This window comes from Arachis ipaensis, chromosome B06, assembly GCF_000816755.2.
Source record: "Arachis ipaensis cultivar K30076 chromosome B06, Araip1.1, whole genome shotgun sequence".
NCBI classification, from domain to species: Eukaryota; Viridiplantae; Streptophyta; class Magnoliopsida; order Fabales; family Fabaceae; genus Arachis; species Arachis ipaensis.
The window spans coordinates 8,378,939-8,399,911 of NC_029790.2; the positions used below are offsets into that span (position 1 = coordinate 8,378,939).

Sequence of the window (20,973 nt, forward strand, 5' to 3'; positions counted from 1 at the left end):
GAACTCAGGCGATAGACCTCGTGGACGTAAGGCTGCCACGTAAGTCGTGAATAAGCACAGCATGCCAGTGCGTGAAGGGGACGCAACAGGCTGCATCGGTGGCTCATACACAGGAGCAGAGGACGAAGCAACAGCAGGTCTCGAGCTCGACCCGGCTGCTGCGGCTATAGTATTCGCATTCCGGTTTGAACCACCCGAGCTAGATACCACATCGAGAAGGGAAATGAAGGGGAGGAGAGAAATATCTGGTGGTACGAAAAAGGGTATTATTGTGTGGCCTCAGCTCAGCTCAACTGGTTTATCTGCTCTCACCTCTCAGCTTTCTCTCTCTCTCTCTCTCTCTCTCTGTTATCTTCCTTCTTTCCTTCGCCTCCTTCCAATTCTGCTCATCCACTCACTCCCTCTTCCTCTTTCTTCTTCCTCCTCCTCTTCTGCTCCGAAATTCAATGACCCCATCATTGTGTCGCTTCCGATTCACCTCACTTCGTATCGAGCTCGTCCTACTCAATTCTCAATGAGACTGCGCTTTCTCAACACAACATGGCATCTGCTTCTTCCATGTCAGGTACGCTTGGTTTCCCTTCATTTAATTTCCTTTGCTTTGCTTATCAATAAGAACGATAGAAGGCAGAAAACAAATGCCACCGTTTAGTTCACGGTAATAATAATAATTGTGTTAAAGTTGCCATCTTTGTTCTTGGCTCTTTGGATACTCCATGTGCATGTGTCTCAATTCCGGCGATAAATGCCAACAAATCCTGCAACTTTTGCGGCCTTAACTATGTTACTTACCTAATAATGCCTAGGTTCAACTTTTTGTTGTTCTTGAATTCTCTTTCTTTTTCTGGTAGCTTAGTGAATGTTCCTTTCTGTTTGTTTGAACTCTTGATGATTATTTTGAAGCGGAAATTTCGACATGTGCTTCTTGACCGAGCTTGTATTGTTTCTTGTGTGTCTTGCAGTTTCTTTAGAATGTGTGAATGTGTGCAAGCAGTGGAGATGGGAAGGGGGTGGAAGATATGATTGTAATCTTCTGTCGTGTGCCTGGAAAGCTCCAAGGGTCCTTACTGGATTTCTTGCGAGCACGGCTCATCCTCATCAGTCTTCGTCCATGTCCCGGCAGCGAAATGGGAGAAGGAACCGGTATAATTTTGTAAGTTTTTGCAGTTTCCCTTGGCGTTTTTGCGTCCAGCTTTGTGTGAGTGCTGCCATTTCGACTCATGTCGGGATTATTAGGCTGTAGAATGCAATTAATTGATGCATTACTTCGCCTCCCATTTATTTGGGTGGGAGGAGAAGGTTATTAATTCATTATGACCTTTTTTCCGGCACTCTGTATAAGGCAAAACAGTTAATATTGGTGTTGTAATTTTATGTGTCATTTAAATATCAGCATCGTTGTTGATTATCTTACCTGTCAATCTTGAACATTGGTAGGAATGCAAAGCCTTTAGTATAGTTAGTTCACATCCAGACGGAGCGCTTGATATCATACTTCTTGAAGGATTCTCTAAATCTATCTTGTCTCAAGTTGCTAGTAGAAGATGGCAGTTACGTAGTTCGTCAGCCTTCTCATTGGATACTGCCAATGATGTTACCCCTGAAAGTTTGTGGGAGGTACAATGTTCTAGTGAACCTGGAATGTCTAATGTTGGTTATGATTCTTCGAACAACAACATCCCCTTTGCTTGTGTTTGAGACCTAATATATTCCATTTGATTGCTGCAGGATCTTAAACCTGCGATCTCATACCTATCCCCTAAAGAACTAGAATTAGTTCATAATGCCCTTATGGTAAGCAATCTTAAAAATGTTTTCTCAGAAAAAAACCTCTTCAAGTTAGTAGGATTTACATTTTAATTTTGTCTGTCTTATTCCTTGTTGTTACAGTTGGCGTTTGAAGCTCATGATGGTCAGAAAAGACGCAGTGGTGAACCTTTCATCATTCATCCAGTTGAGGTTGCACGTATTCTTGGAGAACTTGTAAGTTGTGCAGAAATGCTACTTCTTCTGTTAAGTAAGTGTATATGACAAATTAATGTTTATTATGGATCCAACTACGTACCAGGAACTTGACTGGGAATCGGTGGTAGCTGGGTTACTTCATGACACAGTTGAGGATACAAATCTTGTTACTTTTGAAAAGATTGAGGATGAGTTTGGTGCTACTGTACGCCACATTGTGGAAGGAGAAACCAAGGTACTGATTCTTGATTTTAAAGTATTTATGAAATGTCCATGAATTTCCAAATGAATTGGGTGCCTATTATCTTATATGCCCTAACTAGGTGTCAAAGCTAGGAAAATTGAAGTATAAGAATGAAAATGATTCTGTTCAAGACGTAAAAGCAGAGGATCTTCGGCAAATGTTTCTAGCCATGACAGAGGAGGTGAACTCTTCTACATAAATAGGCGCTTGTCTATTCCCAGTGTATTCTATGTCACAGCTTGAAATCAATTTGACAACTGATGGATGTCATTGCAGGTTCGGGTTATTATTGTCAAATTAGCAGACCGGTTACATAACATGCGCACTCTATCTCATATGCCTCCACATAAACAGGTCAGCGCATTTTTTATCTTCTAACTTTGACACTACAATTCGTATATCCATTTAGGCCACTTTTATTCTAATATTCAATTGCTTGAAACTGAACAAGAATTTGATTGTTTATGACAATCTTTATTTTCTTCTGAGTAGCTGTGGCCTGAAGTTGATTGTTTATGAAGATCCATCTTTATCCTTGAATTGCCTTTACTGCATTCACTTATTATTTATTGATATTGTAAAGAGTTTACACAATGTTGATAGCTCTGAATATGCCCTACAACCTATGAATGTTTATGTCATTAAAATTATAGCAGTATTATTAATTTATGCTTCTGTGTTGTATCAAATGTTTTAAGAATTAAGACTAAGCTTGGCCCTGAGTTGCTTTTCTGACACTACTATTTTTATATAGGCTAGCATTGCAATGGAGACATTACAGGTTTTTGCCCCCTTGGCAAAGTTGCTTGGGATGTATCAAATTAAGGTATGCATGCATTGCCACAGGGAGCTAGCATTAATGTTTTTATCACAAGACCTCATATAGTTATATTAGACTAGAACTCACAAAAGAGACTACTAATCTTGAAGTTTACTATAATACGTCTATATTTTTCATAACATGAGGGTTAATCTTGCTTACCATAATTCATCATTATGCATTTTCATATGCAGTCGGAACTAGAAAATCTTTCATTTATGTACACAAATGCTGAAGATTATGCTAAAGTCAAGAGGAGAGTTGCTGACCTATACAAAGAACATGAGAAAGAACTTATGGAGGTAATACTGCTCTGCCTATCTTAAATTTGTGTTTAAATAGAAAGTAGAAAATTATAACTTCATGCTGTGTCCATTTATTAGAAAAGAATTCCCCCTTTCTTAACAGGCAAACAAAATATTGGTGAAGAAAATCCAAGACGATCAGTTCTTGGACCTTCTGACTATTAAGACAGAAGTCCGTGCGGTGTGCAAAGAGCCTTACAGGTTAAAACTCAGCACCAGCACCACTGTTTTGTTATTTCCCCCTTTTCATGTTGGCTGATCCATTTTGACATTGTCCACATTTTATATGTTTCCTTTATAGTTCTCTATTTACAACTTAAGTGCTTCTAGATAATATGTGTTTTGTGTTGTACTTTAGCTTACTTCTCTTGCAATTCATTAAGAAATATGCCTGGTCACCTGCAGTGTCTATAAGGCTGTTCTCAAATCAAAGGGATCAATCAATGAGATTAACCAAATTGCACAGGTTTGCTATGATACATACTTGAAAATTGAAAAGATTAATGTGTTATGAAGAATTCAGTTAAAAATTTAGTCTTCTGAAGTATTAACTGTTTATTTTGACCAGCTTCGTATCATCATTAAACCAAAGCCATGCCTTGGGGTTGGTCCTTTATGCAATGCACAGCAGGTAACCAATACACCATGTTCATGGACATAATTGTTTTTGTTCGTTAGACCGGGTCTGGAACGGGTCGGGTTCTGCGTGAGAGTGGAGGGTTGGGAGGACTCGCTGGGAGCAAGGTGAGAACGGGGTGCTTCCGAGCTGACGATGTGTGAAGGGTGCCACCTGCAAAAAGGACTCCGATGCTCAAGTCAGAAGCCGTACAAAAAAGGTGGCGGCTAGGTTTAGTGTGAGTGACGTACCTTGCTCCCAGCGAGTCCTCCCAACCCTCCACTCACGCAGAACCCGACCCGTTCCAGACCCGGTCTAACGAACAGTTTTCAACTTGGTCCACCTTATTTCTTAACATTTCAGAAGACCTTATCTGATCTTCTCATCTTATGCAGATTTGCTATCATGTTCTGGGTTTGGTCCATGGAATCTGGACCCCTATTCCTAGATCTGTATGTGTACTACTCTCTTAACTCTATTTGAGGGTAGAAAGTACTACTTTTAAGAGAAACAAATTTTCATTGACTGGTGAGAACTATTTGCTATGTTTTTTTCATAGGTGAAGGATTACATTGCAACCCCAAAACCCAATGGCTACCAGAGTCTTCATACAACTGTGATTCCGTTTTTGTATGAGAGCATGTTTAGGCTAGAAGTCCAGGTAATGTTGAATTTTTTGGGGTTTCCATATTTAATTTCATCTTTGCAAATTCCATTTTCTCCAACTAATTGTATATAGAGCTCTACCTGATCCACGTGAAGTGCATCACAGGATTTTCTGTTTGTCCTGATTTTTTTAATTTTTAATTCTTTTACCCCTGCAGATTAGAACAGAAGAAATGGATTTGATAGCTGAAAGGGGCATTGCTGCTCATTATAGTGGGAGAGAATTTATCACTGGCTTGGTTGGAAGTGCATTGCCTAATAGTAAAAGTGCAAGAGGGAAGACTGTGTGTCTTAATAATGCCAACATTGCACTCAGAGTATGCTATCTGTTCCTGACAGATTGTGATAGAAATAAACTTGATTAGAAAGTTTATTAATGGTAACCTTGACTTTGCACCAAAAAAGGGGTAAAATTTTGATACTTGGTTGTTTAATAAACGAAGTATTTTTTCCGTACAGATTGGCTGGCTCAATGCAATTAGAGAGTGGCAAGAAGAGTTTGTTGGCAACATGAGTTCCAGGGAGTTTGTAGACACAATTACAAGAGATCTGTTGGGAAGTCGTGTCTTTGTGTTTACACCCAGGGGAGAGGTAAGGATGGGCTATGTGACATGCAATACAACTTCCTTTTTTCTCCCCTTCTTTTTTCTCCGTCAATTCATTGAAACATATAATTAAGAAGCTAGTATCAGAATATTTTCATCGGATTCTTGATGCATATCTTATGCAGATTAAAAATCTTCCTCAAGGTGCTACTGTCATTGACTATGCTTATATGATACACACTGAAATTGGTAACAAGATGGTAGCTGCAAAGGTATCAAACTCCTCATTTTTTGTGATAATTTAAATCAAGTGTTAATCAGGAAAAGACATAATAAAATAAGATGTTTTATACCATTGTTAATATTAGCAATCCTTATGGTGTCAATACAGGTCAATGGTAATCTTGTTTCTCCTGCACGTGTACTTGCAAATGCAGAAGTAGTGGAGATAATCACATATAATGTGCGTGCTATTCAACTCACCCTATTTATTTGTCATTACTGTTTGACATATTTTCTGTGATAGGAAAGTAATTATATTTTGAATAGGGAATTGTGGAAAGGGAAGATAATGTGCCATGTTGGCTTAATTGTATATTTAAGTATCTGTGGTTCAAGTTTTGGATTCATTTTTTAAGCCTGTCTTCTGTATCTCCTATGCATCATAAGGAAGAAAAAAATGTATGCTTATACAAATTTTATCCATAATTTTTATGTTTTGACTTTCCTCCATGACATTGATCGGTTGTTTATACCCACTGGAAAACTTGTAACATTGATCAGTCACTGTTACTGCATGTTACCCTTTTAGCATCATTGGAGCTCATAGTTTTTTGTTACAGGCACTTTCCAGCAAATCAGCTTTTCAGAGGCATAAGCAATGGTTGCAACATGCTAAAACCCGTAGTGCAAGGCACAAAATAATGAAGGTATAGTCTCATAAAACGGATGTAGTGCCTGAGTCATTTAGACTAGAACAAAGGTTGTGCTCTAACTAAACATTTTATGTTGTCTAGTTCCTTAGGGAGCAAGCCGCACGTTCTGCTTCTGACATCACAACGGAAGCAGTCAATGACTTTGTCACTGATTCTGAAGGAGAAAGTGAATCTGAAGAACTGTCACATGGTTCAAATGGTTGTAGACCAACGTGGGGAAAAATGTTTGTGAATGGAGTGGAAATAACAACTCCAGAAAGGAATCGGCTTCTCCCCCAAAGTAAGAATGGAAGTGTTTGGTCCCCCAAGGTAAACGGAAAACATAACAAGCACGTGCATCATGTAAGCTTGAATGGCAAAGAACAGATGTTGAATGAGGGAAACAATTTGGCCAAGATAATTCAAGCTACCGTTCCAAGATATAAGGAAGTCCTGCCAGGTTTAGAAAGTTGGCAAGCTCAGAAAATTGCTACTTGGCACAATATTGAGGGGCACTCCATCCAATGGTTGTGTGTGGTATGCATAGACCGAAGAGGTAACCTTACTATTCCAATAATGTTGATTAATTTCATTCCTGGGATCAGCATGATACTTACTAGTAAGCATTTTTGTTAGACTATATGCTTTGCAGGACTGAGTCGGTATGATGAAAAACTCTAAACATAATACGTGTTTTTCATATTTAATCTTTGATCATCCAGAGCTATTGATTCAGAATATGGCATGAAGTTACAATGATGAAATGAATATGTATTATTAGCTGTTATCTTGATTCCTTCTAGTAAAAATCCCTCATTGGTAACCTGTCAACCAAATATTTCAGGCATGATGGCCGAGGTCACAACAGCATTGGCCACAGCAGGCATAGCCATATGTTCTTGTATGGTGAGTGGTTAAACGAAGTCCCAGCAATCACACTATACTGAAATAACATAACATGTATTTTACATCACACTCGTTCGATTTTATTTTGGCATATACGTAACACTTGACTTATCAAATGACCAGGCTGAGATTGATGGAGGAAGAGGAATGGGTGTCATGTTATTTCACATAGAAGGAAACTTGGAAAACTTGGTACTGTACCATGTCACCATTATGCTCAGTACTTAATTCATGATTTTTCTTTCTAATTAAATGAAACTTAGGTCAACTAACAGTTAAGTTATTTCTCAGGTGAATGCTTGCTCTATGGTGGATCATATATTAGGCGTTTTAGGGTGGTCTACCGGTTGCAGCTGGCCGAGCTTGGTGGAAGACAATGCTGTTCTCGAGTGCTAGTTCAAGCATTGCAAGACTATATCAGGGAACTTTAAGTTTTGTTCGCATCAAGGAAGGCATTATTATGTGTCTAAATTTTTGTTTCATACATAAATTTGTTCCAACTCGCTAACCCAATAAACCGGCAGCAGCCAATTGAGCTAAAGACTAGAAACTCAAGGCGGTTGTATATAGAAAAAAGAGTGATAGGATAAAGGAGTATATACAAAACTGTAAATGTAGTTGTGCAGAAAAAATACGAGTATTTAGATTTTACTAGTTAGTTGCTGGAGATGTCTTGTTAGTTGTTACAAAGTCTTTTTTAACTTGTCTTATCTCTCAAATTACAAGGCCAATATGCTATAAATAAAATAATTGCGTTATATAAGTGGGATTAATAAGGTTCCTAACATTAATAAGAATTCCATTTTCTTTTTCCTTTGTTAACATGTTCACTTTGACTAACCTGTATTATTGTTATAACTGATTGAAATATGGGTTCTCAAAATAGATACAAAGATCGTGTAAACTGTAAAGTTCATATGGTTCTAATTCATAAGACATAAACATATATAGGATCCGAAATCTACTTCATGGGACAACTAGTCTATACTACAGACTCAGCCTCATCGAGAACAAAAATCGATTCTTGTCGGGTCAGAAAAAGTACGATGAAAAACAAGGCTAGCAAAATGGTGGGAACAATCCAGTTTTTGAGTACCGAAGGTTCTTCATTCAGCTCCAAACACAGATTTGCTTTTGCTGTTCCTTTGAAAGTAACATCGTTTGATAACTTCATGGCTCTCTCATTCTCAGCATAATCGGAGGCATCACCATCACAGTCACTGCAAACTTGGCCATGACAATAGTTTTCTCCCTTGAAGTCTTCCTCCGGTATCAGCTCTGCAGGCCAAACCGGTTCATCATTGTAATCGAAGGAGGTGCACCCTGTTGCCTTCGAGCTCTCTTCTTCCTCCTCCTCTTCATCACTCCCTAAAACACCATCATCATCATCATCATCATCTTCCCCCTCGTTGATATCACTGTCCTTGTCAGATTCTGTTTCAGTGGATTTGAGGCCATGTGAATGGCCATCATTGGGGCTATTAAACAGTGACATGGTGCAATCTTCCGCAACCCCAGTGTCATTGGAAGATGATGCACTTTCAGGGTGTGAACAGTCAGAGAACGCAATCTCCTGTTGATGAAAGCAGGTCTGGTTCTCCTCTTCGTTATTGAGTTTATGATCACTCTTCTCCTCCTGGAACCAAATTCAACATCCAATTTTGTTGCAACAATAACAAAAAGCAAGTGCTTAACGGAACAAATAGGAAGGATGAAAATTACCACAATCGTCATAATCTCTGAGGGAGTAACTTGGTGCAAATTCATACTCTTATTGGATGTGAAACTGCTTCAACAAAAATAGTTTAGTTTCCTATTAACGTAGATATGCATAATCGTTGATGCACAATGATATAAATACATATGTACCATGCAGTTTTGTGATCCTCTGCACTCTTATACCCGCATTCGTCTTCGTGGTGATCATGGGTGACCATTCCCTTTGCCTCTGCATTGCTTTTGTTTCTTGCGAAAGACGTAACCGCCATGAAACCTGCAACGGCCAAGGCTCCACCGATCACGACTAGCCCGGCAACACCGCCGCCGCCGCCAAGAGTGAGGATTATGCTGCCCAATGGATTGATCTTCTTCTTTCCTTCATTACTATTATTGTTTGTTAGATTGGCTCTTGCCTCCCCCATCTCTCTAGCTAGCTACTAACTGCTGTGCTGTTGTTGTTTGTTGAAATGCGACAAAGACAAATCCAAGAGATAAAGATTATCTTAAAAAGAAGGAACGTAATAGAAAGTGACAGCGAAGAAAGGGGAGTCAGAAGAAGCGGGCTACTTAGACTGACACGTGTTAACATTTTCTCTTCTTTACCACTTCTTCACACCACAAATACTTGATGAATTATGTATATTATTCAGCTACTTAATCGTAACCCAGATTTATAGTGTGTGTCTATAACTTGAAACTCGTTATTTCTGTTAAACACTGACTGATGCATGCATTCATCAGTGATGATGCTCTTCTGTGGTTTCAAAATAGCTAACTTTGCTCCCACATAATGGGATCATTAAAAAAAATTTAAAATAACAAAAAAATATTTTTTATATATTATATATAACAAAAAATATTTTAAAAAAAATTAAACACCAATCCTTCCTTACATTCCCATTATATATAATATATAAAAAATATTTTTTTGTTATTTTAAATTTTTAAATTCAAAACCTCTTAATTAAATTATAGGTAGTTTTGCTATCTCAATTAGTTTCACTTTTATTAAGTTTATACATAAGAATAAACGAATGGATTAATAAACAAGTTAATATCTATTAATATACTAGTAAGTGATAAGTTAGTATAAATATACATTTGTTTTAAGTGAAATTAAACAATGAATGTTATGTACATATTTGTAATTAAAACTAAAAAATTAATTTTTTTTAGCTAATATCAATCAAATTATTTAAAATTATTTTATTTTAAAATCTAAAATATATGTCCTAAACCGTTAACCATAAATGCTAAATTATGAACTCTATATTCTAAATTTTCTACAAAATAAAAATTTTTAGAATTAAAAAAAAGTTAATATATTAACTAATTACAAGTTATTCCATATACTTTCTCTTTATATATAATGTAGTAAAACTATTAAAATAACTTAACCAAGTCAAAAATGAATTAATCTTTAAATTGGTCTCTAAAATTATATTTGTGTCTCAATTTGACTTTTAAAATTTTGATTTATTCAATTTAATTCCGCAACTTTGTATATGTAACTCACTGACTTTTTTTTTTTTTTTCATATAATCGTTAACAACATGTTGAGATAGATTGGCAGCTATTCTGTTAGATTTTCTAATAGTTATCTGAAATGTTTGTTAAAACTTTTTTTTTAAACTCAATTTGTTCCGTATGAAGCATTTAAAATCCTAATCCTAATTCTATTTAAGGGTTTGCTTCATAGATAGCAATTTGAGATAAAAGCTTTTAATGGCTATGTCAGATACTTGTTAGCAAGTCCTTCGTAACCGTTGTTAGTCTATTTTAGCATGTCATTCACAGTTTTGTGATGGAAACAAGATAAAAAATTAGATGATACTATTCTTTTCTGTCCGCCTGATGAGGGGACCATCAGGAATTATCATCGGCTACTCAGATGCTTCGAGCTCATGTCGGGATTGGCCATTAATTTTGAAAAGTCCAGCCTTATACCGGTCAGCTGTGAGAGGATGTGGGTCCGGAGGATGTGTCGGTTACTGGGTTGTAAAGAGGCTTCATTACCAGTCAGATATCTGGGCATTCCCCTGGGAGCAAATCCGAGACTGGTTAAGACATGGAAACCAGTGATTGATAAGGTGGAAGACAAACTGAGTTTGTGGAAAGCAAAAACTCTTAACAAAGTAGGTAAGCTGGTCCTAATTAAGGCGGTTTTTAGTAGCTTGCCGATTTACTACCTCAGTTTATATAAGATGCCAAAGACAGTGGCAGAGAAGCTGATTTCCCTGCAACGACGGTTCCTGTGGAGTACTGAGGATGGGAGATACGGGGTACCGCTCGTGAAGTGGGAAGTGGTTATGGCTCCAAAGAAGGCAGGTGGGTTGGGAGTTGGGGATGCGGTGATTCGAAATACTGCATTGCTTTTTAAGTGGTGGTGGAGGTTCTCGAAAGAAGACTGTCCCTTATGGAAGAAAGTGGTGTGCTCTTGTAATAATATGCATCCTGCAAGAATGGTGGGAGGACAGCCTACTCCCACGCAAGGGGGTCCTTGGAAGGATATATGCCAGCTACAAGTTAGTAAGCCAGGGCTGAGAGATCAGATGATCAGTGGGTTGTCGATGGAGTTAGGGAATGGCAGAACAATCTGATTCTGGGAGGATAGATGGCTACCGGCTGGAGTATTGAAAGATATATTTCCTAGGCTTTTCTCGGTCTCAACTCTTCATGAATCTGTGATAGCAGACTGTGATCACAGTGTCTAGGAGTTGTATGTTATCTTGTTTTATTCTTACTATAGCTTTGCTATCTGCTCCACTCTGCTGTGTTGAGCTCCCTTTGATTCAAAAAAAAGAAAATTAAAGTGAGTTACATATAAGAAGTTTAGAAACTAAATTGAGTATATTAAAATTTTGAGAACAAAATTAAGACACAAATGTAACTTTATGTACTAATTTTAGTATTAACCTACCAAAGACAATTACTTCTCTCTTTTTTTTTTCTTGGTCAGTAGATTGGACGCAGCTCCAATCCTAAACATCACAAACACATTTAAAGATTTTATCCACTATTTGGTCATTACCAAGATTTAAACTCGAATACAATAGTAGATATTGTCTTTTTTTTTTTTGGTCGATGATATTGTCTAAATACAACATATTAAGATGCACCATATTTTTCTTCTTCAAAATTATGGTAATTACCTGCTTTCTGGACTGAAACATAACAATTACCCTTGTATTTTCAAATATTTTTTTGTCAAAATTTGGGCCTTGTTTCTTTCTTGAGGGGTAGCCCGTCCAATCCATATATTATAAGTGCATCACATACTTGACCAAAAACCAGTGCATTACATAAGAAAAAATGGGCCTTGAGGAGCTGAGGGGTTTCCCTTAATTTAAATATAGATTAGCCCTAGTTTACTGCAAGCACATTCAGTAAAAAACTAGCCGTTAGACGTTCTCTCCGTACTAGTGCGATCCTTCAAGCCTTAACCGTTTTCAGCCACCATGTCAGGCGACGGGAGGCCGGCAAGAGCTCCAGACGAGGACAACCAGTCCGAACAAGAACAAGATCTCCTCCAGAGAAGCATAAAAAAGGTAAAAAAAAGGAGAAGCGGGATTTACGGGATCGTCGGTTCTTGTCCCTCGCGATGAAGATTGGATGCATCTCAAAGAAGGTCAACTTGGGGAAAGATCCTATGCCGACATGGTTACAGGGAAGACGTCAAATTTGAAGAATGACTCTCTTGAGGATGATTCTCTTGGCTCTGAATCTGGAGATGAGGAGATGCAAAGCGATCAAGAAGATATCCCTGAAACAGCGAATGAAGATAGAAATAATGAGCAATCTAAAAGATCAGAAAAAAAAATGAAATCACAGTGGAGGACATGGGAGATGGGTTGTACAACATCATCATCAGTGAGAACACTAGAAATGAACTATGGAAGCCTTGGTGGAGATCCCTTATTGTCAAACTAATGGGAAGAAAAATTGGCTATGTTGCTATGAAAAGGAGGATTGAAACCATATGGGGAAGCTATGGAGGTATAGATGTCATAGACCTTGGTAATGAATTTTATCTTGTAAAATTTTATGCTCAGGATGACATGGACTATGCACTCCTAGAAGGCCCTTGGAAGATATACGACCATTACCTAGCAGTGAGGTTGTGGGAACCGAACTTCAATCCGCTCTTGACCACAATTGATAAAATTACAGCATAGGTGAGATTACCAGGCCTACCCATAGAACTGTATAATGAAAGAATCCTCAGAAAAATTGGAGATTTAGTAGGAAAAACCTGCAAAGTGGATCACAATACGCAACAGCTATGTAGAGGTAAATTTGCTAGATTGTATGTGGAAGTTGACTTGACTAAACCTCTGTTGGGAAAGTACATGATAAATGGAAAAATGTATCAAATAGAGTATGAAGGAATACACCAGATTTGCTTCTCATGTGGAAAAATTGACCATGAACAAAAAGATTGTGTTATTTGGAAATGGAAAAAAGAGGAAGAGGCAAAACAAAACAACCATCAAGAAAATGAAGCTGAGAGACAACAAGGAAACATGAAGGAACAAGAGGAAGAAAGACCGAAAGGGCTTGAGGATGCAGACAAGGCTAATGCAAAGGGAAAGGATGTGATGGAACAACAAGACAACAACTTTGGCCCATGGATGTTGATTCAACGACAGAAAAGGGTAAGGAAAGAGGGAAACAAAGAGGGATCCAGCACAAGTCGCAACAATGGAAAAGAAACTAGGAAGGTCAACCAATCTAGATTTGCCATCCTTGAGATAGAAGACGAAGAGGGGGATAAAGGAGAGAAAGAGACCGAAATCGGTAATAAAGATAACTCAAAAGAGCATATTACACAAGCAATGACTAGAAATGCAAGAACTCAAGAGAAAGCAGCAGACAATAAACAGAAGCACATACCAAGGCAACAAAATAAAGATATTATACCAAAGGAAAACTACACAGAAGCTGCACAGAAACAAACTCCATATACCAACCAAACCAATACAAGAGTCACACAGCAAGAAAACATAACCGGCATAGAAAAAAGAAGTCAACTAAAAGGAACCACAGAAAACATCATCCAGAGAGAGTCACACAGAGAAAATTGGGTATCACAGTGGGATCCTTCCCAAGCTTCAGAAAGCCAGGGAGAGGATAGGGGAACACCTTTTCAAAGAGTCAGGGACGAGGAAAAACCCCCTGACCCGATAGAAAAGGGACACAACAATAAAGATCCTATGGACACAGAGAATCAGATTGATGTGGAGGAGCTAATAAAGGATGTTGAATTTGATACTCCTGAATTTGGCGCCATGAAGCAAACAGGGGTTGCTGACATGCAGCTGAACTGATCCTTTTTTTTCCCTCTCTTTTTATCCATGATTATTTTATCTTGGAATGCTAGAGGTGCGGCTAGCAAGGCTTTTAGGCGCACCTTCAAAGAATATTATGAACAGTATAAGCCAGATTTGGTGGTTCTCGTTGAAACGAAAGTTAGTGGAGAGAGTGCTAGGAATGTCATCAAGAACCTTGGTTTCAATTTTTTCATCCTTGAAGAAGCTAGAGGCTTTGCGGGCGGTATCTGGATCATGTGGAATAATCCTGACTACAAAGTTACTAGTATGGAGCAGGATCACCAATATATTCATGTCAAAATTGAAAGGCCTGGGAAAGAAGAATGGTATCTCACGGCGGTTTATGCCAGTCCCCAAGTCCAAACAAGAAGATTCTTATGGCCAAAACTTAAAAACATAGCAGATAACATATCTAAGCCTTGGCTCATAGCAGGTGACTTTAATGAGATCAAAGATATATCAGAAAAGAAGGGGGGCAGCCCCATAGACATCAGGTCTTGTAATATCTTTGCAAGTTGGATCAATTCTTGTGGGCTCATCGACCTTGGGTGTGTGGGCTCTAGGTTCACTTGGAGAGGTCCGATATGGGAGGGGTACGAAAGAGTTTTTAAAAGATTAGACCGTGCGATGGCTAACACTGCTTGGAGAGTTCGTTATCAAGATGCAGTGGTCAAAGTCCTTCCTAGAATCAATTCGGATCACCACCCTATTCTTATATTTGAAGCTAGATCACCCAAAGAGGATAGGCCTTTTAGATTCGAAGTTATGTGGACACACCACCCAGATTTTGAAGCCTTCATTAACGAGAAATGGAAGGAAAATGGAAACCTCACTAGCACCCTCAATAAAGTTAAGGACGACCTTCAGAAATGGAACAAAGACGTCTTTGGCAACATTTTTAGAAACAAAAGAAGAATTATGAATAGGTTGGCAGGTATTCAAAGAAACAACAGTTATGGGAGAAATCGTTTTTTGAAAAAGCTTGAAAAGGACCTTAATAAGGAGCTGAACGAGACTCTGGATAAAGAAGAAACTTTCTGGCTTCAAAAATCTAGAGAGCAATGGATTGTCGAAGGCGATAGGAATACAAAGTTTTATCATACCAAAACAATTATTAGAAGAAGGAAAAATAAGATCATCAAGTTAAGAAGCTTGGACGGAGAGTGGATTGAGAACGAGAACTTGTTAAAGCTACATGTTTTGAATTTCTACAAAGATCTCTATCAGGAAGAGGTAAACATTGTTCCCTTACCCTTAAATATTAGACCTCTCCCTAACTTGGATATTACTCTATGCAGGACTATGAAAGCTATCCCATCAGACATTGAGATCAAGAAAGCCCTCTTTAGCATAGGTTCTCTCAAGGCCCCTGGCGAAGATGGATTTCCGACTTATTTTTTCAAAAACAACTGGGATCTCATGGGAACAAAAATTTGTGACTACATCAAGAGTTGTTGGTCCAATCCAGGTTACATTGAAGAAGCAAATGCCACCCTACTAGCTCTCATCCCAAAGAAATCCAACCCGGAGTTTATATCACAATTTAGACCCATAGCATTATGCAACGTAAAATACAAAATTCTTTCTAAAATCATAGTGCAACGCATCAAACCAATGCTAGATGAAAGGATCTCCCCCCATCAATCTAGCTTCATACCAGGAAGAAGGATCCATGACAACATTCTCATTGCTAAAGAAATATGGCATTCCATGAAAAGAAGGAGAGGAAAGAAAAGTTTCATGGCTGTAAAAATAGATTTTGAAAAAGCTTATGACAGAATTAACTGGAACTACATGAAAGACAGACTGAAAGAATTCAAAATACCGAATAGTTTGATCAACATCATCATGAAGGGAGTCAACTCAATTAGCTACAGTGTTTTATGGAATGGGAATAAAACAGAAAATTTTAAACCTAAGAGGGGAATAAGACAGGGAGATCCCTTATCCCCTTATCTCTTTGTTATTTGCATGGATAAATTATCACAGTTTATTGAAATGCAGGTTAACGAAGACTGTTGGAAACCCTTCAGAATTGGGAGAAATGGACTCGCAATCTCACACCTCCTCTTTGCGGACGATCTTCTCCTATTTGCAGAAGCTACTCAAGTGCAAATGGAAACGATTAAGGACTGCCTGGACCGCTTTTGTAAGGCCTCAGGACTTAAAGTTAATGCAGGCAAAACCTCTATAGTGTTCTCTAAGAATACTAGTGCGGTTGTCAAAACAGATATTTTGGCCAAAACAGATTTTAAAGAGAGCAAGGAGATTGGAAGATACCTAGGTGCTATGCTAAAAAATAACAGACAAGGCAAGGAGAATTATAAAACGGTTCTGGAGAGAGTTCAAGGAAAACTCAAGGGGTGGAAAAGCAAATGTTTATCACAGGCGGGAAGGATTACTCTTGCGCAATCTGTTATTAGCCCAAGTCTAAATTTTGAAATGCAGCATGAGAGAATTCCCAAGTCCATATGCAACGAAATAGAGAAAGTTAAAAGAAGCTTCATTTGGGGAGATGATGAAAGAAAAAGAAATTACCATGCAGTGAATTGGAAAACTCTATGCCGCCCCAAACATGAGGGGGGCCTTGGGTTTAGAAACTTAAATTTAATGAATGAAGCTTTTCTTTACAAGCAAATTTGGCAGCTGAACCAGGAACCAGAACCTCTATGGGTAAAAGTCTTCCAACACAAGTACAAATACAAAGATAACCAAAATGCTCGACCAAGTGCCAAAAGCTCAGATTCATACTTGTGGAGAGAGTTAGTCAAGTTATGGCCGGGATTCAGCGAGATGTCTTTCTCTCTTATTGGGGATGGACTTTTCACTAAATTCTGGACTGATTATTGGGTTGAAGAGGTGGGACCCCTGCTATCATTTGCAATACAGAACAATTTAGACATGGAGAGCATAGTTTGGGAATGGAGCAATGCAAGCGAAGAATGGAACTTAACAGAACTCCAGAGATACCTACCTGAAGATATCATCAAGAAGATCTTAGCACACCCCCCACCAAGGATTGTGAATGGAGAAGACAGACTAGGTTGGATTCATTCGGAGGATAGTGAATTCTCCACTGGTGCGACCTACAAGGCATTGGCAAGGTGGTCAAAACCATACCAATCGAGTTGGATGACCATATGGGATTGGAGGGGGCCGCAAAAAGCAAAACTTTTTGCCTGAAAAATGTGTCATAACAGACTGCTCACCAACACTAGAAAAGCCAGAATGTATGGAGGACAAGGAGATTGCCCCTTTTGTGCTGGAAAACAAGAAGATGCTCTTCATGATTTAAGAGACTGCACCAGAGTTACACAGATTTGGGTGAATTTGGTAAACCCAAAAGAAATTCCTAAATTCTTTGCCCTCAATTTTGAAGAATGGACACAATTCAACTTATTCAATCAATTGAATATAAACCCTAACCTCAAGTGGAAAGACATCTTCATCGTCGCCGTCTGGAAGATTTGGAGTTGGAGAAATAGAGAGATCCACGAGCAGAACTATCGGAGGCCACCCCACCCCCACCTGCAGATTTTGAAGGAAGTAGAAGAGATTAGAGAAGCTTTTGACAAGAAGCAAAGAAGAATTCACAGAAGACCCAAAGAAGAACAACTCATCAGATGGCACCCCCTCCTAGTGATTGGATCACTCCTGATGGGTCTATGAATGGGTTCACCAAAAAGGCTGGCTGCGGGGGTTTATTAAGAAATGAGGATAGTAAATGGATAGGGGGATTTTCGTTCAACATAGGTAGCTGTACTGCCTTCAAAACAGAGTTGTGGGGAATAGATCAGGGTCTCAAATTGGTTTGGACTATGTGATTGAAGAAAGTTAGAGTGGAGTGTGACTCAAAGGCTATCATAGAGAGTATCAACAGTCCCAAAGATAGAAAAAATCACCCAAATGTGTTGATCAGAAACATTCACAATTGGAAGAACAGGGAATGGAACATTCTTTTTGTAAATATTTACAGAGAAGGCAATAAATGTGCTGATTGCCTGGTGCGTAAAAGTTTAGAATTAGATGTTGGGTTCCACTTTTGGGATACTCCTCCAAATGAGGTAGTAGCTTTTTTGTCTGATGATGAACAAGGGATAACTTTGCCCCGTTTAGTTTGTAACTAGGTCTCTCTTCTTTGCCCTAACCAACTTGGTTGGTCGAGTGGTCAGCTCACTCATCCGCTTAAGCAAGTGTCGGGGATTCGAATCCCGCCTTGTGCATGCAACAACCCATTGGCCAGCGGCAGACCCTTAAATGGAGCTCAGATCCGCGACGGATTAGTCCTTAACTTGTCGGGTCGGTTAGCTCACTCGTCTGTTTAAACAAATATCGAAAATTTGAATCTCGTCTTATGTATGTAGTAATTAATTATCTAGCAGCAGACTCTTAAATAAAACTTAAATTTGCGACAGATTTATCATTAACTTATCAGATTGAAAAATATTGTGGACATGGAAAAAAATATTGATTCGAGAGTTTTCGGATCCTACCCATGTCCAAAAAAAGTCTAGATTCAGCCCTGTCCAAAAAAAATATCCAGATTTCAGATTCAATTTTCTTCAAATGCGACTAATCAATGTAAAGTCAATTCAACCTATTTTTGACAAATTGTAGAAAAGTTGAATCTTGAAATGATATTTTGTATGTAAGAAACTTGATGCCTACCAACTACCATGCTCAATATTCAAAATCATAAAAGTTAACTACGCCTATGTTACATGGATTAGCAGCATTTTTTATTTTGTTCAAAGTCACAGTCACAGTTGGACGACGGCTTAATTAAATTATTGTGGCAGTACCGACATGGATCATACCCACGAGATGGATAACCAATGTGCCCAATGGCTCATTCTCTATACTTTTCTCAATTTCTTCTTTCATCGTACGTCTGCTTTCGCTTTTGGTCGTTGCTTTGTACTAATTGTTAATTACTTAATTACCAACTATCCTGCTATATTCCAGCTTACATGTGTTATTATCCATTAATAACTATTGTTAATGACCAAATAGTTATGGTTGACATGTTTTGCTTTACAAATTTTCATTTGGATCGTTTCTAATTAATGTTTATCTAATTTTTCTCACATGGCCATCCTACTTGTCATTATTTAATCCTACTTGGCAAATTTGTGTCACATTTTCCCTTTCGTTTGAGTGCTCACTGCAAGAAGGTTCTGAGAATCACTTAAAAACAAAGAGTGTACTAATAATTTTAGATGTATTGAATTATAATAAAAATTAAAGATTACTCTTACTGTTAATTTTTATTAAAACTAGTTATATTCATTACTCGGCTATAAGGTGAAATTTAGATAAAGGTATATTATAAAGCAGTGGAAATTCTTGATCAATTCTATATATAATCATACTATTGTAATATTGTTTCTGTAAATAATATTTGATAATTCTCATCACCTTTTAAATTAATATTTAAGTAATTTTATTGAATTCTAGAATAATATGATAGTGTACTTGTATTTGTTATTTAAGCCAATATGTAATTTCGCAAACTTTAGTCTTCTATTAGTCTAGTAGTGGAAGTAGAAAAGATGTATTAGAAATCACATTATATACTTAGATACCTGTAATAATAAATTTTATAACATAAACACTTTTTATCCCTTTTAATTTGGTGCAAAGTATAAATTTGTTTATAAAATTTTAAACGTAAGAATCTAATTAATATTTGAATAAAACTATGAGTTTTATTCTTACGACCGTGCAAATATAAAAAGTATGATGAATTAATTTAGCTCTATGTGTGGGTGTGTATATACAAGACCGTATAAAAGAAGGGAGTCACTCACATAAAGATATTTAAAATTTTTTTAAAAAGGTAATTTACTTAAATAAAATAGTTGGGAGAAATCTTTACTCAAATGTAATAATTGCAATTTTTTTATTTATGTATCCTGATTTATTATTATGTAAACTGTAGTAAATTACCACGTTTTACTTTTTAGACATAAACCGTGACAGATAAGCACTGTTTATGAAGTGATCAAGATGAGCATAAACCGTGGTAACTAAGCACGGTTTATGAAAAGAGAACTTTGATCATAAAATCTTGTTACTTCCCACGGTTTATGAAGGGATATGTAAATGCAAAAATCTTTGTTACTTGTCACGGTTTATGAAGAGAAAAATTGTATATATATGAGTGAAATTCAAGCTGTTGAAGAGAAGTATTTTACAATGGCAAGTGAGGAAGAGAGTTTTCTAAATAATAAGGGCAAATCACACTATTAAACTAGAATGGAGGAGAAATTACATGATTCAACCAAAGCAAAAAATGTAACATGGATCAACCAGAAGCGTGTTTTTATGTAATTCGAATCAAACTAATTCGAATTACAAACCAACAGTAATTCGAAGTTGATCAATTCGAAATATGCAGCCAAAATTCATACGTAATTCGAACCTACCTGATTATTATACATACAGGTTGACCCAGGGTAATTCGAATTACACTCATTCGAATTATAAGGGATGCAATTTGAATTAAACTAAAAAAACAAAATTATCTAGAATATTGGACCAGCTCAATGTTAATCAGATTTTTTTATTTCTGTTATAAAATATAAAAAAAATTAATTCTAAAAAAAAAATCATGTTATTTTTTAGGATTTAATTTTTTTTATTGTGTTTTCCTAAAGTTTGCACAAAATTCACCTATCACATTAACTAAACTTATTTATTTACATAAAGTTTGTTTATGGACTCAACAAATTTGTTTATGTTTTAATACGATTTAAATTGTATTAGTATATTTTTATTTTTATTCAATTTAATTTTATTTAAATAATTAAATTTTTAAATTATAAAATTTGTATTAGTTTGTAATTTAAAATTTAAATAGATATAATTTAAATTAATAATTTATAAAATTGTATGTATTCGTATTATTGTACTCATATGATTAATTATATTTATTCGATTT

The 20,973-nt window shown here is 37.1% G+C and overlaps 2 protein-coding genes across 3 annotated transcripts; one reads left to right on the top strand and one right to left on the bottom strand.

Moving 5' to 3' along the window:
* LOC107645663 (putative GTP diphosphokinase RSH1, chloroplastic) lies at positions 253 to 7,653 on the top strand. 2 transcript variants are annotated; one of them, XM_016349735.2, is made up of 24 exons: positions 253 to 565; positions 963 to 1,153; positions 1,438 to 1,617; positions 1,729 to 1,794; positions 1,891 to 1,983; positions 2,069 to 2,200; positions 2,289 to 2,390; positions 2,486 to 2,563; positions 2,964 to 3,035; positions 3,224 to 3,331; positions 3,438 to 3,535; positions 3,740 to 3,800; positions 3,903 to 3,965; positions 4,346 to 4,402; positions 4,510 to 4,611; positions 4,775 to 4,933; positions 5,076 to 5,207; positions 5,347 to 5,433; positions 5,553 to 5,624; positions 6,004 to 6,090; positions 6,178 to 6,631; positions 6,920 to 6,981; positions 7,105 to 7,173; positions 7,273 to 7,653. In XM_016349735.2, the coding sequence occupies exons 1-24, from the start codon at positions 541 to 543 to the stop codon at positions 7,375 to 7,377; spliced, it is 2,655 nt and encodes an 884-aa protein (XP_016205221.1). In that variant the 5' UTR covers positions 253 to 540; the 3' UTR covers positions 7,378 to 7,653. The 2 variants fall into 2 exon arrangements, with proteins under 2 accessions (XP_016205221.1, XP_020959544.1); XM_021103885.1 differs by lacking the exon at positions 253 to 565 and having other exon boundaries at positions 1,002 to 1,143.
* On the bottom strand, positions 7,852 to 9,195 carry LOC107645664. Its single transcript, XM_016349736.2, has 3 exons — positions 8,851 to 9,195; positions 8,704 to 8,767; positions 7,852 to 8,617 (listed from the first exon to the last, which is right to left on the bottom strand). Exons 1-3 carry the CDS (start codon positions 9,120 to 9,122, stop codon positions 7,964 to 7,966), a joined length of 990 nt encoding a protein of 329 aa, XP_016205222.1. The 5' UTR covers positions 9,123 to 9,195; the 3' UTR covers positions 7,852 to 7,963.